This window comes from Chiloscyllium plagiosum, chromosome 2 (genome assembly GCF_004010195.1).
Source record: "Chiloscyllium plagiosum isolate BGI_BamShark_2017 chromosome 2, ASM401019v2, whole genome shotgun sequence".
NCBI classification, from domain to species: domain Eukaryota; kingdom Metazoa; phylum Chordata; class Chondrichthyes; order Orectolobiformes; family Hemiscylliidae; genus Chiloscyllium; species Chiloscyllium plagiosum.
Window position 1 is genome coordinate 11,691,667 of NC_057711.1, and position 26,569 is coordinate 11,718,235.

At 41.3% G+C, this 26,569-nt stretch overlaps 1 protein-coding gene and 1 long non-coding RNA gene across 5 annotated transcripts in view; one reads left to right on the top strand and one right to left on the bottom strand.

The window, feature by feature from the left end:
• The window catches only part of cfap99 (cilia and flagella associated protein 99), a 142,508-nt gene that overhangs the window by 25,286 nt on the left and 90,653 nt on the right, over nucleotides 1–26,569 (bottom strand). For all 4 annotated transcript variants that reach the window (XM_043704129.1, XM_043704116.1, XM_043704124.1 and 1 more), the window contains exons 8-9: nucleotides 13,161–13,229; nucleotides 4,226–4,309 (exon numbers count right to left, since the gene is read on the bottom strand). In XM_043704129.1, the coding sequence (XP_043560064.1) occupies nucleotides 4,226–4,309; nucleotides 13,161–13,229 (153 nt within the window). The remainder of the gene's footprint in view (nucleotides 1–4,225; nucleotides 4,310–13,160; nucleotides 13,230–26,569) is intronic.
• LOC122556885 overlaps nucleotides 6,920–26,569 on the top strand; it is a 55,233-nt gene continuing 35,583 nt past the window's right edge. Inside the window, exons 1-2 of the long non-coding RNA XR_006313683.1 lie at nucleotides 6,920–8,052; nucleotides 15,417–15,493. This is a non-coding gene — a long non-coding RNA (uncharacterized LOC122556885). The remainder of the gene's footprint in view (nucleotides 8,053–15,416; nucleotides 15,494–26,569) is intronic.

Below are 26,569 nucleotides of genomic sequence, written 5' to 3' on the forward strand. Positions count from 1 at the left end.
TCCTCTGGCAGCTCATTCCATACACGTACCACCATCTGCGTGAAAACGTTGCCCCTCAGGTCTCTTTTATATCTTTCCCCTCTCACACTAAACCTATGCCCTCTAGTTCTGGACTCCCCAATCCTAGGGAAAAGACTTTGTCCATTTATCCTATCCATGCCCCTTATAATTTTGTAAACCTCTATAAGGTCACCCCTCAGCCTCCGACGCTCCAGGGAAAACAGTCCCAGCCTGTTCAGCCTCTCCCTGTAACTCAGATCCTCCAACCCTGGCAACATCCTTGTAAATCTTTTCTGAACCCTTTCAATGTCCTACACCTATTCCTAAGTCCCCATTGTTCCATGGCTCCCTATTCATAAACCCTAACTGGGTAACTTCATTTTAATGCTTGGGAAAGCTGTGCCTCTCTAATGAATCAATACATGACTTGAGCAGCTGCCAGTTAATTGAGGAAACAGTTTATAAAGCACCTTCTCAGCTAAATATGATCCAAGTCCATTGCGAAATGAATCCATCCATCACAAGCCTCTTCAGCAATTAATTCAGCTCATTACCTTTCTCACCGGCATCTTTGAACGAAGGACTCTGGAGCAGCCAATAGAGGACACGGCTGGGACAATGGTCCAACTCAGGACTTGGCACACCTCCCAGAATTGCCAACTCACTCAAAGTGCCAGCACGGTGGCTCAATGGTTAGCACTGCTGCCATTCCTGATGAAGGGCTTTTGCCTGAAATATTGATATTCCTGCCCCTCAGATGCTGCCTGACCTGCTGTGCTTTTCCAGCACCACTCTAATCTAGACTGCTGCCTCACAGCACCAGGGACCCAGGTTCGATTCCACCCTCGGGCGGCTGTCTGTGTCGAGTTTGCACATTCTCCCCGTGTGGGTTTCCTCTCACAATCCAAAGGTGTGCAGATTAGGTGAATTGGCCACTCTAAATTGCCATAGTGTTTCGGGATGTGTAGGTTAGGTGCATTAGTCAGGGTTTAATGTAGGGGAGTGGGTCTGGATGGATTATTCTTCAAAGGGTCAGTGTGGACTTGTTGGGCCTAATAGCCTGTTTCTACATTGTAGGGATTCTATGAACCTAGTAACCTTGACATGTATAAAATTCTAACAGAGCTAGACAAATTAAATGCAGGGAGAATGTCTTCTTGGGATGGGGAGTCTTGAACCAGAGCTTGTAGTATGAGGATACAGGTTGGACCATTTAGGGTTAAGATAATGAGAAATGTCTTCACTCAAAGGGTATGAATCTGTGAAATTCCCTACCGCAGGAGGCTGTGGAGGCCAAGCTCTGAATGTACTAAATAAAGAGTTTGATACATCTTTACATTTTAAAGGCACTTAGGGGTGTGAGGAGAAAGTGAGAACATGGCATTGAGATACAGGGTCAGCCATGATCATATTGAATGTCAGAACAGACTTGAAGAGCTGAATGGCCCATTCCTGCTCTTACTTTCTTTGTTTACTTTTCGCTAGTTATAGTTATTGTGATTATTTCCTACATCCCTTTAGTAACTTGATTATTCAGAATTATTGGAATGCTCTTAAACTGTGTCATCTGTGAAAACTGATACAAAATATCTATTCAAGGCTTTTGCCATTCCTGGTTCTGTGTTGTGATCTCCCCTGTGCTTTGGATAACTATATTCATTGTTGCTCTTAGTCATTACCTGTAATTTATTCTATAGTCGAAGAGTGTGGTGCTGGAAAAGCACAGCAGGTCAGGCAACATCTGAGGAGCAGGAGAATCGGCGTTTGAGGCATAAGAAGGGCTAAAGCCCAAAACGTCGATTCTCGAGCTCCTTGGATGCTACCTGACCTGCTGTACTTTTCCAGCACCACACTGTTAACTCTGATCTCTAGCATCTGCATTCCTCATTTTCTCCCAGCCTTGACAGCACCACCACTTGAGGTGGCCAATATTGAGGCAGTAATCTCAATAGTGTTCCTGATAGGGAGACTGCAGCCTGTTGAAACTTTATTGCTGGAACAGCACAGCAGGTCAGGCAGCATCCAGGGAACAGGAGATTCGACGTTTCGGGCACAGGTGCAGCCTGTGTTATGGATCCAGTCAGACCCCCTCAAAACATTTCAAGCTTGTAGTCCAGACCCTACCTTTGCTAGTTGTTTTGACCAGGTGTAGAGTGGATATTCCAGGAGCGATGCAGCTGGCCCAACCAATTAGTTTTAAACAAAACAGAATTTATTTGCAAACAAAAGAGAACAGAATACAGAATAACTTAACCTATATGAGAATCTAATAGATTATCTCAACTTATGATGCTGTTTCAAATACTAGCAACAATCCCCATAAACACCCTTGGCAAAAAAAGAAAATTCCAAACACAGGGTCTTACAGGACAGATGTCAGAGAGGGGGAGGATCAGCATGGACCTGCTTCTTTGGCTCCAGCAGCTTCAAAAACTAACTACTTGCTAAAACCAAACCAAACCAAACCAAACCCAAATAAGAGATAAGGCTGAGCTGGGAGAACTGGCCACTCCCCTTTCATTGTACAAGTGTTTTTTTTTTAAAAACTTCAGTTTCTTCAAGTAGATCAACCCCAGAAATTTTGGAATCTGTGTCTTTACGACCTCCTGAAAACAAATCAAGGACAACATAACCTTGTTAAAGGAGCAGCATCATCACACCTGGAAGAGATGTTTTATTCTTTTATCCTTCTGGGGGCTAGGCAGGCTGCCTTTGACAGTAAGGGGAGTGTACTCTCCATTGGTAGCCCATTTCAGCCAATGGAGTGACTATAAAAGAGGGGCACCATCACCAGGGCTGGCCCACCACGATAAACAGAAACTACTATTCTGAATTATTTTTTAGTGAAAAGATAAAATTGCAAAGAAGAATGGATAAAGACACAGTGTAAAAACACACACATATAACTAGAAAAGTGAAATAAACGGAGAAAGTAATGCTTCAGTGTGCAGAACCATAGCCAGATTCAATTCAGAGCAGTGCAGGAAGGAAGGATATACTGGTTTTGGAAGGAAAACAGTACAAATTCACCTAAAGGATACCATGATATAAAGAGTTAAATTATGATGACAGCTGACATCAATGTGGCTTATACTCCATTATGTTTATAATGATTGCAGTGAGGGTCTTGTGGTGCAGTTGTAGTGTTCCTGTCTCTGAGCCAAAACATCTGGGTTCAAGTCTCAGCTTTAGGTTTGTCGTAACATTTCCAAAGAGCTTGATTAAAGGATTGAGGTAATTCAATTGTGGCTATTAACATAATAAAAGCATTTATTAGAATAAGTACTAAGAAGCTGTTTTCTGTAGTGCAGAATATGAGGACAAATCTTAAAATTAGTGTTTGGCTTTTCACTTGGAATAACACTTGGAAGGACTTTGCACACCTGGGCCAATCTAAAGGTGGCATTAATTCTCCAGGCAACATAGAACAAAATTAATCTCCTATGGTCCCCTCCTTTGTTTTTAACTTAACCTCTAATTTACCATCATGTACCCAGGGTTCAGCTTTAACAGTGGCGATTCTCTTCATGTCTGACATAGATTGTTCAAGAGCAATTTGACTGTATTGACCAACACAACTAAGTAGCTACCACTTCCTTTCCTTCTCACAGGAATTAATGGATATCTGACAGTCAGAGGTACTCTGGCAGGCTTCTCCCCTCTTCCATTGAGAGAGCTGAGGACAACGTTGTCTTAAAGTTCTGTTTTTTTTTAGATCCCCTACTGTGTGGAAACAGGCCCTTCAGCCCCACTTGTCCACACCGACCCTCCGAAGAGTAACCCACCCAGACCCATTCCCCCTAACTAATGCACCTAACTCTATGGGCAATTTAGCATGGCCAATTCATCTAACCTGCACATCTTTGGACTGTGGGAGGAAACTGGAGCACCTGGAGGAAACCCACGCAGACACGGGGAGAATGTGCAAACTCCACACAGACAGTTGCCCGAGGCTGGAATCGAACCCAGGTCCCTGGCACTGTGAGGCAGCAGTGATAGCCACTGAGCCACCGTGCCGCCATTAAAATGTAATAATTAACATAAAATATTTCCTATTGTCACTGAAATGAAAATTCATCTAAAGGTTCAATGCAGAGCCCACTGAAACATTATAGCCTAGAGGTTGGTGTTTGTGGTAACAACATTGAGCTAAATGGTTTGATAGCTCTTAGTTGGTTAAGCAGAGACATTGTCCTTTTTAAAAAAATAACCCCCCAAGACTTACCATCTGTGCAGGGATGGGTCGTGGTTTTGGAATTGTATATTTCATCTTGGCCTCTTCTTCTTTCTTAATTTCAGACAAAACTCGCTGTCAGGGTTACAAAGAAACACAGGTGGGTAACTATAACAACAGAACATAACTGAAAAATAATTTTGCAAATCTTTGTACATCAGCACAGCACTCGACTCTAATTCACTTGTGTAGGTGGTCAGAGCAGCTTTCAAAAGGACCACTTTTGCAGTTTGTTAGATTCTATCTTATACAATGTATAATTAAGAGGTTGCATATGCAAAAGAAATGGTTAGAACAGGTCTATAAATAGAGAATACTTAGCTTGTAAGTTAACAATGAATCATTGCTGAAATTTAAAATGTCTATTTTGGAGGTTATATGGAACTATGTGCACCTTGTGCATGGAGCTTTTAATGGCCACTCAGTTGTAAAGTATGGAGCCCCTTGCACCCACATCAGTGGAGTATAAAACAGGTGTCCGGAGCTCCTGGTTGTGAATGTGGAAATGTCAATATGAAGCAGATAGAGATGACAAGACCAAAATGTGAGTGAAATTGAACAGCAATTTGTGAATTTTGACCCCATCATTATTAACAGTCCAAATCAACATGCTATGAGGTATTTCTAAGATTTTGACCCAGTGACAGTGAAGAAATGGCAATAAGCTTCCAAATGAAGAATGAAGAGTGTCTTAGAGAGAAACTTGAAGATTATTGTACAAAAAAGCAAAGCAAAACTGCAGATGATGGAGATCTGAAACAAAAACCAAAATTTCTGGAGAAACTCAGCAGGTCTGGCATCCTCTGTGGAGAGATAGCAGATGCTGGACATTGCTGCTGCTGCTACTATACATCAATGTTGAAGGGAGTGAATATTTCAGGTGGTGGATGGGGAGCCAACCAAGTGAAGAAATGGATTCTAAATTCTGACACTCAGACCTCTTGTTCTATATTACCCCTCAGCATCTTTCCTGTCAGGCTCACTCAGATTCTTATATATTTCAAGATGATCTCTTGCCATTTTTTCTAAAAACCAGAAAGCACATGAACAAGAGTAGACCTTTCAGCCCTCCCTGCATGTTCCACTATTCAATAAGATCCTGGCTGATCTGTGGCCAAACACTATATGCTGGTCTTTGATCCATATCCCTTAATACCTTTTCTTAATCAGAAAAGAACTATCTCAGATTTTAAAATTAACAACTGATCTTGCATCAATGCCTTTTTGTGGAAAAGTTCCAAACCTCTTTATGTCCTAAAATCTCCCCTGAACGGTCTGGCCCTAAAACAGACTAGGCCTCTTAGTTCTACAATCCCCAACCAGTGAAAATAGTTCATTTTTATTTACCCTGACTTTTCCTGTTATTATCTTGATAACTTTGATCAGATCACTCCTTAACCTTCTAAATGCTACAGAAAACAGGCTTAATTTGAATAATCTCTCCTCATAACTTTTAAAGATCTATTTGACTCAGAGGAGAACGCTTTCATCCTTGGAATCAATAAACTAGTTTTTGTCTGATTATCTATACCCCTCTGACTACAAGTATTGACTAGCCTGTTTGACCAAACTGTTGGTCTTCCGACCTTATATTTTATGTTGTCCAGAATCATATTTTGTTTAATCAAACTCCTGTAAAGTGCCTGTGAGAGTTTTGTTACGTTAAAATTGCTGATGAAGAGGAACGGTTCTTAAATGAGAGTGTCAATCTCTAAAGACATGTCCAGGTGATCTGTACCCAAGCCTCTAATATTTTCTGTCAGCTTGGCAGTGGGTATTGCTTATGCTGCCTCATAATGCCAGAGACACGGGTTCAATTCCATCCTCGGGCGGTTTTCAGTATGGAGTTTGCACATTCTCCCTGTGTCTGCATGGGTTTCCTCCCACAGTCCAACCATGTGCAGGTTAGGTGGATTGGCCATGCTAAACTGCCCATACTGTCCAGGGATATGCAGGGTAGGCAGATTGGCCATGGGAAAATGCAAGGTTTCAGGGATAGGGTGGAAGGTGGGATTTGGTCTGGCTGGAATCATGTTTGGAGGGTCAATGTGGAATCGGTGGACTGAACGGTCTGCTTCCACACTAGAGGGATTCTTTGATATCTCCTGAGTCAAAAGCTCATGAGTTCAAGTCCCACTCTAAAGGCTTGAGAACATAATCTAGTCTGAAACAGCAGTAAAGAATTGAAGGAGCACTAATCTTTGGATGACATGTTGAACTGAGGCTCTGTTTGCCCTTCAGGGGGATGGTAAAAATCTCAATGCACTTTGCAAAGTAACCTGTCTAAAATTTATTGCCAAGAGCAATCAAACAGAGTGCCTGGTTGTTGCACTTCCCTGCGTAACAGTGACTGCACATCAGAAGTAAATCATTGACTGTGAAGTGTTCTGAAATGTTGTGAAAGCTATTATATAAACACCAATTCATTCTTGGCCTGGCTGCCAGGCAAGTCGTCATCCAAACTGATATGCCTTTCCAGGTCCTTCCACCTGGACAGGCACAGAACAGTCACAGAACAACTTCAAACAGTAGAACAAAGACTGAGACCCTGTTAAGTGTGGACTCGTATGTGCAAAGAGATTATAAACCCATACTGTATGTTTGGACCACCGAATGTGCTCGTGCACCACAGCATTGGAATTTGTTATTAATTTGTTCAATTTTTAAATGGTTCAATTGTAATTGTTCAATTCTTAAATTAACATTTAAACATCCCTGTTTTTATTTATTTTTCTCATTTTTTTGGATTGGAACTTTGAGCTGAATTTGAAAGTTAAACTTTGGACTTTGAGCAGTAGCTTGTTTTAAAACCAAACTGATATATGTTTATGGGAACTGGCTTGGAAAGTTAGTTGCAAGTTGTTTATAATTCTAAGAACACCACAGAAGTTTTGGCACCTGAGATATATTATGCTCAAGGACCGGCAGCTGCTTAAAAGGGTCAACAGAGAGAATGTTGGAAACAAAAAGAAATATGAAAGATTGAACTGGTTTTGATTGTCTTTTTTTCTTGGCAGAAGGTAGTGTGGCTGTGAAAACTGCTGGAAATGTTTTGGTTGCTCTCTTGAATTCCTCCAGTTATCAAATTTTTAAAAGTTCTGAGGAAAGAACTGCAGTCTGTGTAACATAAGTAAAAGTCTCCACAGTCTGTGAAATCCATTTGTATTGACCAGTGACTTTAGAATCAAGTCCCACATACCTGTAAACAACTCATTATCCAAGGAATGCATGAAGGCTTAGCAACTATCATTTATAGAATCATAGAATCCCTACAGTAGGTAAGCAGGCCATTTGGCCCATTGTGTCCACAGTACCCATCCAAAGGACATCCCAGACCCACCCACCTACCCTGTCCCTGTAACCCTGCATTTCCCATGGCTAATCCATCTTGCCTGCACATCCCTGGACACTATGGGCAATTTAGCATGACCAACCCACCTTACCTAATTTGAAACTGTTTAAGTGAACAAGCCAGTCACGACTTTTTAAATTTTTATTTTATTTCATCCCTTTAGAGTGTGTGTGTGTGCGCACATGTCTGTGTATCTTTGTGAGTATGGGGATTTATGATCAAAGAAGATTGGGTTTAAATTGTAGACATTAATTTGAATGGGGGCATCAGTTAGATCAGTTGGTTGGATCGTTGGTGAGTGAAGGCAACAGCGTGAGTTCAATTTCCACTTCAGCAGAGATTACCATCAAGGATTCTCCTTCTCAAACTTTTTCCTTCCCTGAGTATGCTGACCTTCGGTTAAAACCATCATCAAAACCTTCACCAGTCATCTCTCTCTCTATTGAGACAGCAGCCCTCTTGTTTGGTAAGATAATGGGACTTTAATTAGAATACTCTGTTGTTTAACTTTGCTCTGCTAATGCTACAGTATTAATAATATGTTGTTAATTTTTGTTTAAGCTATAAATTTGTTATCTTATATCTGTTATTCATTAAATCTGGTTAAGAACAATTGGACAATTTTGAGGGTCACTGAATATTTTAATTTCACAGTTGGTGTTATCTAGTGTTAGTGAGTCTGGTTTGTTCTGGCTTACCATCTCTGTGTTGTAACAAATTATAAGAAATTATAAGTAAACATATCTGTGTAAATCACTGAACAGCATTTCACTGGACACTGCTCATTCCCTCTTTTGTGTAATTTGAGGAAATCTTTTTGCAATTGTTTTCAGGCTGCTCTGCTGACATGAATTTGACTGTTGGTTTTTGGACACTGGTTGAAATTACAAAAGTAAAGTATTCATGTTCATGAAAAGCATGAGAAAGACCTTGTTTGCAATTTGGGTTTATAACATTTTTCAAAGTCTGTTGCACTATCACTTTACTGGGGTTGCTGTCCATTTGATTAAGACTGGGTTCTCAGCGGTCCCAGTGTGAGGTCTTACTATCTAGTTTACATCTTTTGCAGAACATTGAAGTTGCATTCATCAGTGTCCAAAATTACAACGTAACTATTGTTTTTAATCATCTTCCTTGACTTCTTTTCCAAATTGGAATATTGTTGACCATGCCAGCATCCTCCAATGTCTGTGGTAGTAGTTGAAGGGAGTTTCTCGAAATGGAGAAAGGTGATCAGTGGTGTTCCACAGGGATCAGTGTTGGGGCCACTGTTGTTTGTAATATACATAAATGATCTAGAAGAGGGCACTGTTGGTATGATCAGCGAGTTTGCAGATGACACAAAGATTGGTGGAGTAGCAGAAAGCATAAGGGACTGTCAGAGAATACAGGAGGATATAGATAGACTGGAGAGTTGGGCGGAAAAGTGGCAGATGGTTTTCAATCCAGACAAATGTGAGGTGATGCATTTAGGCAAGACTAATTCTAGAGCGAATTATACAATGAACGGAAGAGCCTTGGGGAAAGTTGATGGGCAGAGAGATCTGGGAGAGCAGGTCCATTATACCCTGAAGGTTGCTGCACAGGTGGATAGAGTGGTCAAGTAGGCATATAGTATGCTTGCCTTCATTGGACAGGGTATTGAGTATAAGAGCTGCAAGTCATGTTAAAATTGTACAAGACATTGGTTTGGCCACATTTAGAATACTGTGTACAGCTCTGAGCGCCACATTACCAAAAGGATGTGGATGCTTTGGAGAGGGTTTAGGAGGATGTTGACTGGAATGGAAGGTGCTAACTATGAAAAGAGGTTGAGTAGGTTAGGCTTATTTTCACTAGAAAAAAGGAGATTGAGGGGGGACCTGTTTGAGGTTTACAAAATCATGAAGGGTATAGACAGGTGGATAGAGACAAGCTTTTTCCCAGGGTGAAGGATTCAATAACGAGAGGTCATGCTTTCAAGGTGAGAGGTGGAAAGTTTAAGGAGGATACATGCGGCAAGTACTTCACGCAGAGGATGGTGGGCGTATGGAACGCGTTACCAGCAGAGGTGGTAGAGGCAGGCACAGTAGATTAATTTAAGATGCATCTGGACAGATGCATGAATAGGTGGGGAGCAGAGGGATACAAATACTTAGGAATTGACCGATAGGTTTAGAAAGTACATTTGGATCAGCTCAGGCTTGGAGGACTGAAGGGCCTGTCCCTCGGCTGTAAATTTTCTTTGTTCTTTGTTCTTTGTCTCCTCCTCTGTTGTCTGCTGACAAAGCCTTCTTTACAACCATTAGCAAACTTTGACTGTGGCTCCAGTAATCACCAGTGCAACCACTTCAGGTTGAGTAAAGAAATGGGAAACCTTTGTACTATGACTCTAAACACAGTTATCTCCATAACCACTCCATAAACAAGGCCATTTTCTTCTCCTCTGTAACACTGGCCTCTGCACTGCAAAACGCTGTGTCTCTGGCCTAAAGGTTTGACAAATACTTTGATTAACATTTTCCTAACATGTTACTCTTCTGTAAACTTCAATTCACTCAGTTTTGTGTCCTCATCCTCACAAAATCCCCTACTTCGAACTTCTCAAAGATGCATTGTTCCGTCAAGACCTTTAGGGGTTGCATTGAAAAATTCCCATCCTCACTCTGATCTTTGTGTTTTTATCTGCCCTATCTTGGTGATTTTCTTTTATATAGTTCGGGATTGAACCTAAACTTCCAAAAAGGGGGCCTCCTTTTGTCTTTTCTCTCCTATCATTTAGCTGTTTTGCTCTTGACCTTTACAGTATCCAGCTGCTTTTCTGCTAACTGATTGCCTCCTTTCCTATTTTAAAAGCTTTTTTTCAGTCATGGGATGTGGGCATTGTGGGCTCGGCCAGCACCAGTGTTTATTGTGTTGTCCCTAGAGATACTTGGGACAGTGATGATGAGCTGCCTTCTTGAACTGCTGCAGTTTATGTGCTGTAATTGCAACCACATTGGCCTTAGGGAGAGAATTCCCAGTGACACTTAAAGAATGGCGATATATTTTTTGGTCATGAAGGTGAATGGCTTGGAGACTTTGCAGGTGATGATATTCCCATGTAGCTGCTCCCTTATCCTTCTAGATGGAAGTGGTTGTGTGTTCAGAAGGTGCTGTCTAAGGAGCCTTTGTGAACTTCTGCAGTGCATTTTGTAGGTGGTACACATAGCTGCTATTGAGTGTTGGTGATGGAGGGAGTGAATGATTGTGGATATGGTGCCAATTAAATGGGCTGCTTTGTCCTGGATGGTGTCAAGCTTCTTGAATATTTATGAAAATATTAGCAGAGTTGTGATACTGTAAACTTTAGAACTTTAAGAACTGTTCCTAAGTTGAAAGAATCAGCAATAACTCTGTCTGAAATAAACCATTTCCTGAGATAAAAGGAACAAGGTGAGAATATTATAAAGGGATTAAAAGCAACACGCGAATTAGCCATCCCTAGAAAGATGTAGTTGAGGCAACATAAACAAGCTGTTTCCTGGGAGAGAGGTGGTAGCATTGCTTGATTACCTGCTACCTTATGACAGATGGGCAATTAAGATTTTCTTCACAATGAATGTCCTATAGCAAAGGGTTTAATTGCAGGAAAAGTTGAGTCTTTGAACAGTCAACACCAAATGTAACAAGAAAAAGGAGGAGCTCCTTCTGATAAGAAGGAAAGTCACAGACATGAGGGCTCCAGAAATGTAATTAATATTGGGGTTGAAAGAATCTAAAGTATCAATAATGACACACCACAAACATGAAAGAGAGAAAATTGTGTAAAATCATGTACTCCATGATTCTTTAGCAGCAGAACATTGAAGAACCACACTGTACAAGGATCGAACCCTGGATGCATCCAGAGACAAATGCAGTTGGTTGGAATCATAGTTAAATTCTGCCATTAATTGGTTAATAGCTAATTTGGGTTGTGAGGCTTATATGCTTACTTGAGGGGTCTTATTTTGGTTCTTACATGCAATCTTTAAGTAATTGTTTCAGTATTTGATTGTCTGTGAGATATATTAATAAGTAGTCTAATTAAAGGTAGTCTGTGGTAATTTAACCACAAGAGGGTATACTGAAGACCCAGCCAGAATACAATCTGTGACCTTGCCATCCTCAGTGCTTCCTTCGAGTGTTATTCAACGTGGAGTAGCACTGACTCATCAGCCAAGGGATGTTGGTTGGTCGGAGAAGGAGGGGGTCCTTGCCCATGGTTGACCTGGTGCCATGAGATATCACGATGTCCAGAGCCAATATTGAGGACTCCCATGGAAACTTCTTCCTGGTTGTATCTACCACTGTGCTGCTATTCTGCTGTCCTACCAATGGGACAGGACATATCGAGGGATGGTGGTATCTGGGATATAACAATACACACAGAGTCATAATGTACAGACAACATCAGGGTGTTGCTTGACTAGTCTGTGAGACAGCTCTCCCAATTTTAGCACTAGCCCCCAAATGTTGGTAAAGAGGATTTTGTAGGAATGACAGGGCTATTTTTCAAGTTGTTGTTTCTGGTGCCTGGGCAATACCAGATAGTCTGTCCGGTTTCCTTTCTTTGTTGAAGCTTCTCTGTGTGATCGTTCCCATTCTAACTGTTCAGATCCCAGTTGATGGATCACTTCAGATCCCAGAGTGAAACATGGGTTGGTAGATCTTTAAATTTAATTTTTTTTAGTTGGTACTGTGATTGCTAGTGATGGACATAACTCAGGAGGATGCAAAGATTCTTTGATAAAAGTGCACAAATTTATGATACAAAAGAGAAGAAAACAAGTTATATATACATAACTGTTTAGAAAGGTCTTAAACCAAACAGTAAAACAAAGTTTCAACATATTTCAAAACACTCTCCGTCACAGATACTCCAAGAGAAACATACTCCTTTCTTAACTATAACTTCTCACTTAAATGTCTTTTCTCATTCTCCTCCTCAGCCTAAGAGAGTTTTATGACTTATTTTCAATAGTTCAAAATTCTGACAACTTAAGAACTTTCACTGTCACACTTGGAGGCTTCACAAACTGAAACCTTCCTCAGAAGGTGACTGGTCATCCTGAATTAAAAACTTCATTCTCCCGCTAGGGGGAAACTGTTCTCTCTTCTGAACTGAACTCTTAATTCTTGTGAACTGAAGTTAAAGGCTAAATTACTGGCCTCTGGTCTGTTTGCTCTGTTTTCCACAAATGCAGCAATGTAAATATTCCATCCATTTACTTCACAGGTGTCCTGCTAGACACTTGACTGAATCAGACTCCTTCTGTGAATGTTTTATGTCACCGTTCCAAATAATTTTCTGACCATTATTTCCTTTTAAAAAAACAATTATTTTCAAAGAACAGGCCAAAATGTATCTGTTTTAAAAAGAAAACAAAATTTCAAGGATAATAATATATTAAAATTTCTCAGACTGTTTCTTTTTCTTGCTTCTTGATACTTATTTTCTTTCTCCTCTTCAATATATAACACATTTCGGTGTTTTCTTCCCAAATAAAAGCGAAATACAGATGCACTTGTTCCACATACACTTTACAAATTATGAGTCAAATATATGCATACCCTTTTATGTTCGGTTTCATGTATCATGGCACACCGGAATGCATCAATGTTGGATTCCATGAGATGCTCCTATGAAAAAAGAATATGTAGTTTGAGTCATATCAATGATAGATCTTTGTAAACTCCATTCCCATTGCTGTCTTTTCTGTTTGTTACTGATGAGAGGTTCAACTTAAAAAGTGGACAATATGCAAGAAGATTAACAGCTGATTCACCTGCCAGCTTGAAGCACTCACCATAAACAATGCCTGGAAAATTATTTAACTTCAACATTTTTCCTTTCCAACCTTGTAGCTTTATATTTTGGCAATTATTCCTTTCTTACTAATTTTTATGACATTTTTATGATTCCTCACTAAGATAGGGAAGATAGGGAATGGAAATGGTGGCATAGTGCGAATGCCCCTAAATTACTAAAACAAGCGATTCAGGCTGGATACATGGGTCCATATCCCAACACAGCAATTGAAAGTTGGCCAAACAGTCACCATGTAACTACTAATGGTTGTAAAAGCCCATCTGGCTCATTAATGTCCTTTAGCGAAGGACGGCACGGTGGCAGTGGTTAGCACTACTGCCTCACAGCGCCAGAGACCCGGGTTCATTTTTCCCACCTCAGGCGACTGACTGTGTGGAGTTTGCACATTCTCCCCATGTCTGCGTGGGTTTCCTCTGGGTGCTCTGGTTTCCTCCCACAGTCCAAAGATGTGCAGGTTAGGTGAATTGGCCATGCTAAATTGCCCGTAGTGTTAGGTGAAGGGGTAAATGTAGGTGTATGGGTGGGTTGCGCTTCGGCGGGTCGGTGTGGACTTGTTGAGCCGAGGGGCCTGTTTCCATGCTGTAAGTAATCTAATCTAATCTAATCTAATCTGCCATTCTTACTTGGCCTAGCTTACATGTAACTCCAGACTGACTGCAATGTCATTAACTCTTAACTGCCCTCTGGGCAATTAGGGATGGGCAATAAATGCTAATCTAGTTAGTGATGCCCAAATTCCATGAACAATTTAAAAAAAGACAGAAAGGAGGAGGGATAACAGTGTTCAAGACAGATGCCCTCAAGGGGTCAAGGACAGAATTCATTTGGTTACAGTTAAGTAACAATAGATGTAGCATTATGCTGGGTCAAAATCCTGGAGTTCCATCCCAAACTGGAGCATAGGTTTCTAAACGGACTGCAGCAACTCAAGAAAGTAGCTCACCACCATTTGCTTGAGGGCAACTAGGGATGAGCAATAAATCTGGCCCAGCAAGCAACACCCACATTCCATGAGTGAATTTCTTTTTTTAAAAGTGCTTCTTGTGTGTATTCCATAAGGTAACAATTGGTAAGAAAGATAGCAAACCAAATTTCCAAGGAAAGTACAGATGTCTTTGAGTTATATAGGGGAATTTTAATTATCCTAACATAGACTGGGATTGTAATCATGTGAAGGGTAGAGGGGAGAAGGGTTTCTTGAATGAATTCAGGAGAATGTTCTACATCAGTAGCTTATAACCCAATGTAGATGGAAGTCTTGTTGGATCTGGTTCCTGGGAATAAGATCAAGTGGGTTATAAGTTAATGGACACTGATAGCTGTTTCATAACATTTAGGCTGATCATGGAAAAGTACATTGTGCAATGCAGAACAAAAATGACAGGGGGAGGGTAAATATTAACAGATGAGACAAAAGAAAGATATTGAAGATGCTAAAAATCTGAAATGAAATTAAACATTATGAAAATTCAGCAGCATTTGTGGAGAGGAACAGATTTAATGTTTCAGGTTGAATGACCCTTAATCAGAATTTAATCAAGATAAATTGAAATGAAAGATTGGTAGGTCAAACTGTAACTGAACAAAGGACAGTCATTTGGGTACAATCCAGGCACATGCACAAGAGGTAGAAAGAGATCAAATAGTGGGCTTTCTGGATGTGAAAGAGATTGAGATGAAACAGAGGAAGAGGGTGTCTGATAGAAGTATTCTGTATATAAACAGTGAGAGGATGGTTAAAAAGAAAAGTGGGGTCTACTAGGGACCTAAAACAGGACTTAAACATGGAAATAGAGGGCATTTACGGTTCTACCAAGTTAGAAGCTGCTTTCAGTTAGGTAATTGAGACCCAGATGGACTAATGATGGGAGAGATATGAAACAGGCTGAGTTCTGAAGAAGAGCCATATTGGACTCAAACATTAATTCTGTTCCTCTCTCCACAGATGCTACCAAACATGCCAAGTTTATCCAGCACTTAATGTTTTTATTCAACAGACTATCTGTACTCAAAGTTGATAAAGTCACTGGGACTGCATGGGATTCATCCAGGATCTAACAACAGGAAAAAATTGGTGAGTCACTGATCATGACCTTCCAGTCCCCAATAGATACAGCAGTAGTGTAAGACAGCTGGAAAATTGTAAATATTACTTCTTACTCAAATCAAAAGGTATAAAGATAGGCCCAACAACTAGTCAGTTGTGGGGAAGCTTTAAGGAATGACATTAACAGTTACATTGTCAAATGTGGATTAATTAAATAAAGCTATTGTGGATTTGTTAAAGGCAAACTAATTTGGATGAATTTCTTAACAGTGTGGATTTTTGAGCTCAGTGTCATGACTTCCAAAAAGCATTTGACAAAGTGTCACATAATAGGATTGTCAGTAAAATTCGAGTTCATGAAATGGATATGAAGTAAAATGTAAGGTCGCTATTGTCTTACCAGAATGTAAGGCTACTCTCTCATTAGAAAGAGATTCCTGCGGGGGTCGTTTAACCTGAGAATCACCATGCCTCAGGCAAGGGGAGAGGTTGAAAGGAAAGTACTCCATGGTATGCTCAGCTTTTTGGCATTATCTCCATTGCAAACCAGCCATCCAGCCAACTGAGCTCAGTAGAGAGCTGTGAACGTTTTTTTATTCAGATTGGGGGAATGTGGCCAGTGTTTAGACTCCTGCCTTTGTTGATATGCATTTATCACCTTTGTTGAGCACAACAATGTTTCAAAATGGGAACTGTGGAAAGGAGAATGGTAAACATCAATAGGAATTGTCAGGCTAGTGGAAGAGACAAACAAGTGGCAGATGAAATTTAATATGTAAGTCACAGAGTCATGCAGAATAGAAACAAGTTCTTCAGCCCACCATGTCTATGCGACCAGAAAAACACCATTATAAATTAATCCCATTTATCTGCACTTGCTCATAGACTACTATACCCTGGCATTTTCAATGCTCATCCAGATATCTTAAATGTTGCCAGAGTACCTGCCTCTCAGACAGTGCATTCCATACCTCTACCACCCGCTGTGCAAAATCACATCAATTGCATGCCCTCACTAATATATTTAGTCACTTTTTTAAAAAAACAACAGAGGTGTGGAGGGGACAGCGAGTCCAGCAGCATGGAGCAGACAGCTAGCTCAGCTACTCTAGATGACAGCACCAGTACAGTCGGCCCGTCCACTCCAGGCCGGTCATATTCTTTATTTTTAATCTTTCTCTCCTTTTCATCTTTTTCTTCTTCTTTTCGTCATCTTCTTGATGATGTGGGGAGGCCGGAGCAGTGTTAGTGGTGACTGGAGCAGGGACTCCTGGAATTAACGGTGAGACATTGGCTGCAGCAGGGACCTCACAGAGACCTTGCCGAAGTCTCAGAGCCATGTTTGGGACCTTGGCCTATTTAAGTATTTTCTCTTTATTCATTTGTATCTGAAAATGATGCTGGATTCTGTTGACAGAACATTTTTCACTGTATCTCCCTAGATACATGTGACAATAAATCAGTCGTTCATTCACTCATTCAATTCAATTAAATTAGTCAAATGGGAATTGCCCCCAACTAATTATCCCTGATCAATCTCTGCCTTTCCAACTGTTGATTAATCCAGTCTCTCAGAAACTTTTCCAACAATTTCCTGACCACTAACGTCAGACTAATTACTTGGCCTATCCCTGCTGCCCTTCTTGTACAAAGGAACCACATTAGCTCACCATCAATAACCTAGCACTTCACCTGTGGCCATCAAAATATAAAATATATCTGCCCGAGCCAGAGCAGTCTCCTCCCTTGCATCCCATAGCAGCCTGGCATACATCTCATCACAACCTGGGATTTATGCACTTTTATGTCTGCTAAACCATCTGACACCTCCTCCTTATTAATCCTAACATGTTCTAGAACCTCACCATCCCAACTGAATCCCCAACTACAATGTCTTTTTCCTCTGAATACAGATGAGAAATATTCATTTAAGGCCTCATACACATCCTTTGGCTCCGTGCACGGATTGCCCCTTTGGCCTCACTCTTTCCTCTTACTTTTAATATACTTATAAAAAGTTTGGGATTTTTATTAATCTTATCTACCAATATGTTGAAGGTGTTGGCCCCCTGTGTTCTCTGTCTATGCCATGATGTTTAGATTGATTCTAATCTAAAAAGTGAGATAACGGAGTTTTACATGAATTCATGCAGTTTTTGAGCTCAGAGTTCTACATGAATTGTGTGTGTGTGTGTATGTCTGTCTGGATTGGGGGTTGTGAGTGTGAGAAAGTGAATGTGTGTGTGTAGTGAGTGCAGAGTGTCTTACGTCTGTGAGGAGGTGCATGTGGGAGTGTGTGTGTCTGTGTACATGTGTGTCCGTGTGTTTGTGTGTATAGGAGTGCCTATGTGTGTGTGTGTGTGTAGGAGTATCTGTGTGTGTGTGTATAGTGCAATGGTGGTCACCTGTAATGTGACATGAACCCAAGGTCCCGGCTAAGGCCCTCCCTATGGGGACATTAGCTATCAGCTTCTGCTGGGCCACTTTTCTCTGCTGCCTGTCCCAAAGTCCACCTTGGAGAATGGTCACCTGAAGGTCCGAGGCTGAATGTCCTGGACCACTGAAGTGTTCCCCAACTGGGACGGAATACTCCTGTCTGTTGATTGTTGTGCGGTGCCCATGCATCTGTTGTCGTAGCCTTTGCTCAGTTTCTCCAATGTACCATGCCTCCGGGCATCCTTGCCTGCAACGTATAAGATTGACAACGTTGGCTGAGTCACATGAGTATCTGCCATGTAAAAGGTGGGAAGTGTCCCCACGCATAATGGTGGTATCTATGTCCACACTCTGACATGTCTTGCAGCACCTACCATGACAGCGTTGTATGGAGTTGTCCTGAGAGCCGGGCAGTTTGCTACAAACAACAAACTATTTGAGGTTTGGCGATTGTTTAAAGGCAAGTAGTGGAGGTGTGGGGAAGGTCTTGGTGAGGTGCTCATCCTCCTTGCTAATGTGTTGCAGGTCACGAAGAACATGGCGTAATTTTTCAGCTCCTGGGAAATACTGGACAACAAAGGGTACCCTGTCGGTTGCAGCACGTGTCTGTCTCCTGAGGAGGTCATTACGGTTCCTTGCTGTGGCACGTCGGAACTGGCGGTCGATGAATTGGGCATTGTACCGCATTCTTGTGAGGGCATCCCTGAGTACTTCCAGGTGTCCGTCACGTTTCTCCTCATCTGAGCAGATTCGGTGTATGCGTAAGGCTTGTCCATAGGGGATGGCTGTTTTAATATGTTTTGGGTGGAAGCTGGAGAAGTGTTGCATTGTGAGGTTATCTGTGGGTTTGCGGTAGAGTGTTGTGCTGGGGTGTCCATCCTTGATGGAGACACATGTGTCCAAGAATGAGACAGATAGTCGAGAGTAGTCCATGGTGAGTTTGATGGTGGGATGAAACTTGTTGATGTCACTGTGTAGTTTTGCCAGTGACTCCTCGCCATGGGTCCAGAGGAAGAAAAGGTTGTCAATGTACCTGGTGTACAATGTTGGTTGGAGATCCTGCATTGAGAAGAAGTCTTGTTTGAACCTGTGCATAAAAATGTTGGCATATTGGGGTGCAAAGTTGGTCCCCATGGCTATTCCGTGTCTGGATGAAGAACTGGTTGTCAAAGGTGAAGACGTTGTGATCAAGGATAAAGCGGATGAGTTGTAGGATGGTGTTTGGAGATTGGCAGTTGTTGGTATTGAGTACTGAGGCTGTTGCCACGATGCTGTCATTGTGGGGAATGCTGGTGCAGAGTGCAAAAACGTCCATTGTGACGAGAATGTTCCTGGTTCGACTGGTCCGTGGGTGCTGAGTTTCTGTAAGAAATCCGTAGTGTCGTGACAGAAGCTGGAGATCCCCTGTACAATAGGTTTCAAGATGCCTTCAACATAGCCGGAGAGATTCTTACATAGGGTCCCATTGCCTGACATGATGGGACGTCCTAGTCTGTTGGCTTTGTGTACCTTTGGAAGGCAGTAGAAGTTGCCTACACGAGAAGTACGTGGGATGAGGGCATGTAGGGAACTCTGAAGGACTGGATCCAAAGTTCTGATCAGTGTGTTTAATTCACGGGTGTGTTCTTTGGTCGGATCAGCTGGTAGTTGCCTGTAGTGTTCCTGGTTGTTCAGTTGTCAGTACACTTCCTTGCAGTAATCTGTTCTATTCCGAATGACAATTCCTCCTCCTTTATCTGCTGGTTTGATGACAATGTTGTGATTGGTTTTGAGAGCCTGGATGGCATTGCATTGTGAATAGGTGAGTTTTGCTCTACCTTGTGGGTACGGCTGATGAATCTGGCATTTATATATTTCCTGACGGTTTGAACATATATGTCAAGCCCAAGGCAGCGGCCCTCCGGTAGGGTCCTAGTTGACACCTTCTTTGGTCGCTCTACAGATCCCTGTGATGACTGTTCCAATTCATCAGTGGGCTCATTGGGATCACTGCTGGCACCTTGAAAGAATTCCTGGATTCTCATTCATCTGATGAACTCTTCTGTGTCTGCTGCCAGAACCAACGGGTCCATTTTGGCGGTGGGGCAAAAGTTGCGACCCCTACTCAGGACTTCAATCTCTTCCGGTCAAAGGGTGTGGTCTGATAAGTTGATAATAGATTTCCCCGCAGTGATAATGTTGTCTACTGTGATTCCAGGGTGGGCTTTGCTATTACTGGTGAGAATGCCAAGTTTCTCCAGTTTTTTCTTACAGACACACACACTCCCACACCCACACATGCACCCCCTCACAGACTTATGACACTCTGCACTCACTACACACACACATACACTTTCTCACACTCACAACCCCCAAACGAGACAGACAGACAGACACACACACACACATACACACAAACATACAGACAAAGACCCACATTCACACATATATTTTGTGGGGTGAATTTGTACTTGCAGAGTTACATTGTACTTTGCTCAAAAACTGCATGAATTTATGTAAAACTCCGTTATCTCACTTTTTAGATTAGAATCAATCTAAACATCATGGCATAGACAGAGAACACAGGGGGCCAACACCTTCAACATTTTGTCTCGCTATCACCATTGTTAACAGCTAACCTGAGAATGCAACTTGTTAAAAAAAGGTTTTGTGATCTATGCATGAAAGAAGTGAAACTATCACTGTGTTCTAACAGATGAAAGGCTTAACAGACAATCAATTTTTCAATGTATAATTTCAGTTACATCACATTGTAAATTTTTGCTATAAATTCTGTGTGTTAGGATTGAGCCCTCCACTACCACCTGATGAAGGAGCGACGCTCTGAAAGCTAGAATGTCTTTATAGATTGCTAGGTGCTAGTATTAACTCACAGTGAGAAATCAAGGGAGTTAGTTGTTGAATTGTTGAATAGCACAACAAAGTAGGAAATCCCTCAAGGACGTTTCCTAATTTGTTGCAGGATTTTAGCCTCCAGATTTCAATTCCAAGATATCAATCAAGGTGAAATTTTCAAAATCATGGAGATAGAGCAGAAAAATGGGATTGACTTGACTGTTCTACAGAAAGCCACATGAGTGTAACTAACTCCAAAGGATTTTAACAGTCCACTTGTTCAGTTCTTTGGTGAAGTTTAAATCAATGTTACCCTGACATGACCTCTGTGCTCACTGTTATATTACCTCCCAGTTTAGTCATTTGAAATCCTTATTTTACATTTGAAGAGTAATATATGACTTAAAACCTGGATAGAGTGGACATGGAGAGACTAGGACCTGAGGGCACTGAGTGAAGGGATGACCTTCTAGAACTGAGATGAGGGGGAATATTTTCAGCCAGAAGATGGTAAATCTATGGAACTCATTACCACAGAAGGCTGTGGAGGCCAAGTCACTGAGTTTGTTTAAGCCGGAGATAGATAGGTTCTTGATTAGTAAGTGAATCAAAGATTACAGGGAGAAGGCAGGAGAATGGGGTTGAGTAACATATCGGCCATGATTGAATGGTGGAGCAAACTCAATGGGCTGAATGGCCTAATTCTGCTGCTAGATCTGATGGTTTTCACAGTGAAAGACACCAGTAGTATATCAGAACTTCAAAAGAGTCAGGAGACAGAGGTGGGTGCAGTGGCCATCACTAAGGAGTAGGTGCTGGGGAAGCTGAAAGTTCTGAGGGTGGCTAAGTCATCTGAACTGAATGAACTACACCCCAGAGTTCTGAAGAAGATAGCTAAAGAGATTGTGGAGGTATTGGTGCTGATCTCTCAAGAATCACTGGAGTCAGGGAGAGTCCCAGAGGACTGGAAAATGGCCAATGTGTTTAAGAAGGGAGAGGAGCAGAAGATGGAAAATTATAGGCCAGTTAGCCTGACCTCAGTTGTTGGTAAGATTTTCATTATTTAGGATGAGATTGTGGAGTACTCGGAAGTGCATGGTAAAATAGGGCTGAGTCAACATGGCTTTGTCAAGGGAGGTCATGCTTGACAAATCTGGTGGAATTCTTTGAGGAGGTAATGATCATGTGAAGCAAGGAGAGCCAACGGATCTATTTGGATTTCCAGAAGGCCTTTGACAAGGTGCTGTATAGGAGGCTGCTTAATAAGATAAGAGCCCATGGTGTTAGGGGCAAGGCATTGGCATGGATAGAGAATTGGCTGACTGGTAGAAGGCAGAGAGTGGGGTTAAAGGGATCTTTGTTTCGGATGGCAGCTGGTGACTTGTGGAGTTCCACAGCGATTAGTGTTGGGAACACAATTATTCACATTCTACATTAACAATCTGGACAAAGGAATTAAGAGCATGTTGAAAAGTTTGCAAATGACACAAAGATAGATAGAGGGGCAAATAGTGTGAAAGAAGTGGGGAGGCTGCAGAAGGACTTGGATAGGCTAGGAAGTGGCACTTGGAATACAATGTGGGAAAGTGTCAGGTAGGAAGGATAGAGGCATAGACTATTTTCTAAATGGGAAAGGCTTCAGAACGCAGAAGCACAAAAGGACTTGAGAGTTCTAGTTTAGAATTCTCTGAAGGTTAAAATATAAATTCAGTTGGCAGTTACGAAGGCAAATGTATTCTAGCCCTCTCAAAATGAGTGCTGACATTACAAGAGCAGAAATGTACTGAGGTTGTATTAGGCTTTGGTCAGATTGCATTTGGAATATTGTGAGTAGTTTTGGGCCCAATATCTAAGGATAGATGTGATGGCCTTGAGGGGTCCAGAGGAAGTTTACATTGTAATCCTGGGGTGAAGGCCTTATATGGGGAGTGGTTGAGGATTCTGGGTTTGTTCTTGATGGAGATTGAAATAATGAGGGGAGATCTCATTATAAGTTACAGAATACTGAAAGGCTGGATGGAGTGGATGTGGAGAAGATATTTCCACTGGAACTGGAGGAAACCACCTCCAAGTGAAGGAATGACCCTTTAGAACTGAGATGAAGAGGAATTTATTCAGACAGAGCATTGTTAATCTATGGAATTCATTGCCACAGAGGGCTGTGAAGGGCAAGTCATTGAGTGTAGACGCTATGACAGGGATAGATAGATTCTTCTTAAGAGGATCAAAGGTTGTGGGTAGAAAGTAGGAGAACAATATTGAGAAACATAAGAGCCATGATTGAATGTTGGACCAGACTCAGTGGGCCAAATGGCCTAATCTCCTCCTATGTCTCATGGTCTTAAAACATCAAATCTGTTTCTCTTTCCAGACCTGCCGGGTAATTCCAGCATTTTCCATTGTTTTTTCAAATTTCCAGCATTTATAGTAATTTGCTTTTATTAAAATTGCAAATTGCCCCATTGCCTAACCATTCCTTAGCCCAGTCAGCTTTTCATTAATAGTTGTACAGAAAATTGTATAAACACACAAGAATGAGGCAATTGTGAGAAGTAGGAGTGTGACAAACATCAATTAAATCAAACTCGAGCAAGGAATCAATGCCATCTGGAGATCAGGAGTGAGTACAAAACTGGCCCAGATAAATCATAAATCCAGAGACTAGTACTGCACAGAAGGATCCTTTCAGGCCATCAACTGATGGGTGAGAAAACAGAAAACATTTGCCTGGCCTTGGTACTTCAACCACTGTCAATTCGTTCTAAACTGTAGAACGATGGCAGTGCAATTTAAGGTTTGATGGAGTATTTGAAGTGAGGTCAAGTAATGTTAAGTGAAAACCCATCAAGTATTACTTAAAGTGGTGTTGCAGAACGGATGGAAAATGATTACTCTGAGCTCTGCATCTGAATGATAACCAGCACAGACAGTGGTGTGATCACGAACAGTCCTCTGTTGCTTTCTCACAAGACCTAGCTGAATATTAACAGGTTCAGGAGTGTCCATTAACATTTCTCCTGTTCTATCCAAAGAACTGCTGTCATTGCATAAATGGTTCAAAGGTTATAGTACAAATACTGTTCAATGACTGTCAGTTAACATGAACAGCAGACCTTGTGTGGGAAGAAGAGGTGAATAAAACTGCAAGTAAAAAAATCAGCTGCTATTTTGGTTTGGAATGGTGATAATATTAGGCCTTGTGCAAAGTTTGCTTTTACTATATATCAAATTAATATAATAATGAGTACAAATAAACATTAGCATCAAAATTACAATGATCTTGAGTCAATTGAGATCATATTTTCTCCTGTAAAAGAAAAGTGTGAAAACCACGTTGAGGGAGAGTCTGAATGTTCTGTTTCTATCCCTGCAGCATGCAATCTCCAAGTACACCAATAACTTTGTTAGAAATGTTCACATAATCATGGTCAACCATGATTAAGTTACTCATAATTTTTCTTGTCAAGCAGTTTGAATGTTAGAATTAATAAAGAGAAAGGCACAACAGAATATCAGAACGTAAGTGCCAACAAATAATTATTTGGATCTTTTCATGTCTAAAAAATGTTCAAAAGGGGTGTGACATAGAGTGTAATGATGTGTTTGAGGGAAAGAGAGAGGGGATGGCCACATAATCAATTGAACTTGTATCAATTCCTGTGATAAAGAAATGCAGTATTAAAAATTCATTCACAGGATCAAAGTGTCACTGATATTAATTGCCAACAGAAATGCCCTTGTGAAGATTCAACAAATCGTGAATTTGAAGGTGAGGAGCTAAGAAAGAGTTTAAGGATAAATTTGGTAGGTCATAGAAAGAGAAATTAACGGTGCTCTCCAGGATGATCCTGGAATAGTGGTCAGTTTTAGAAAATCAGAATGAGGTCTCAATGCATAAAGCAGTTAGATCTGATAATGGATGGTGAAGTCAGAGGTGCACCATGTCATGCCTCACTGGGGGAGAGCATCAGAAATCAAATCCCACTATTCCTGGAGTTGTCACAGAAGTTAAAGATTTTATAGAAGTAAGCAAAATTTCTCAAATTTACCCATCTTTCTACGCATAGGTTACAGAAAGCAGGGACCAGATTACTGTATTTAAGACCGACTAATTATTACAAATAATTGACTTTAGATACAGGAAAACAATTATGAATCATTGACATATAGCTCTACTCGTTAAAATGTGAACCTCACTTATAAAACTTTCTCACACATGCATACATACAGACAACAAAACATTGATGTGAGGGTGAAGGAAAAACTGGGAAGGTAGCTCAATAGTTCCTGTGCACAGGGTTCATTGAGACGATCCTTTGGTTTGTCAGGACTTCCTGCTCCTTGATCTCTCTTCTTCAGGTACTTTCACTGGTTTGCAGTAATCACAGAGCAACTGGTCCACAACTTAAAAGTTTATGATGTATTGGTTAAAAGCAACAGATTACTGCAACTGGTGAGGGAAAATAAACTGAGTTCTTCATGCTCTTGGTATTTTTTACTGCAGAGAGAAAGAAGCACCTCACTTTCCAGTAGTCTGAATGCTTCTGACACGACTATTCACATCCACAAACTATTCAAATATCTGGGAGCCAATCACATAATTGTTGGCATGTAGAAGGCCTTTGTCATCATAACTGACATCATTTCACAGACCAATCAGCTACCTTTTGCTTCCTGGATTGCATCTTGTACACACCCCTTGGCGCCAGTTCATCTGCAACTAAATATCTGTTAATGACTGAACAAAAAAGTGTAAACTGCATTTACAATAAGTATTGGCAGCCCGCTTTTAAATAGCACCACACTCCCTTCCACATTCCACTATTTTTAAATCAGCCTTCTTCCCATTTCAGTCTACAGTCAAAAATAGAAAGTTTAAAGGACACAGTTACTACAAATTGATATGGCTTAAATCTGTATCTCTCATACCAAAGGCATGAAGAAACTCAGTTTATTTTCACTCACCAATTGTGGTAAGCTGTCACCTTTAATCAATATGTCAGACGCTTTAAGTTGTGGACCAGTTGCTCTATGTAAGAATAAAGACATTGTCCATGCAAATGGAGAACAACAGAGATGGGAGAGACTTGCAGGTTTGTGAAATAAGGATATTAAAGCTGAGTTGAGAGTTGGTTGAGCAAATTGATGATAAATATGGTTAACAATTAAACTTGTGCATGATTGGAACGGGTAGTGTGGAACAGATAACAAGGCCTGTCCAGACATGAATAGATCACAAAATGCAAGCGTTGGTAGTGTAGATGGAGAGAGGGAACTTGGAAGGTATACATTTTTGAGGAAGAGTGCAAAGCTGGTAGTTCTGCCACACTTTTCTCTTTCTGTAGCATGGGATCATTCACTGACTCTGCACACGCTTCAGGCTCTCTGCCTTTATTCCTGATGAAGGGCTTTTGCCCGAAACGTCGATTTTGCTGAAGCTCCTCGATGCTGCCTGAATTGCTCTTCCAGCACCATTGATCCAGAATCTGGTTTCCAGCATCTGCAGTCATTGTTTTTACCTTGTTGATTTTAACCCTACTGCGAATCCTCTTGCAAGGATGCCTGCCTTGAAGAAGTTTTCCTCCTCTCTCTACAAGAATCTCAGGGAGTCCCTCTCCCACTGCAACTCCCAGGTCATTTCCTCTGCCCTGAAGCTCACTGTCCCCTTGACCTGTCCGGACTTGTCCGACCTGCCTAGCTCCTTTTCCACCTATCCACTCCACCCTCTCCTCCCTGACCTATCACCTTCATCTCCTCCCCCACTCACCCATTGTACTCTATGCTACTCTCTCCCCAGCCCCACCCTCCCCTAGCTTATCTCTCCACGCTTCA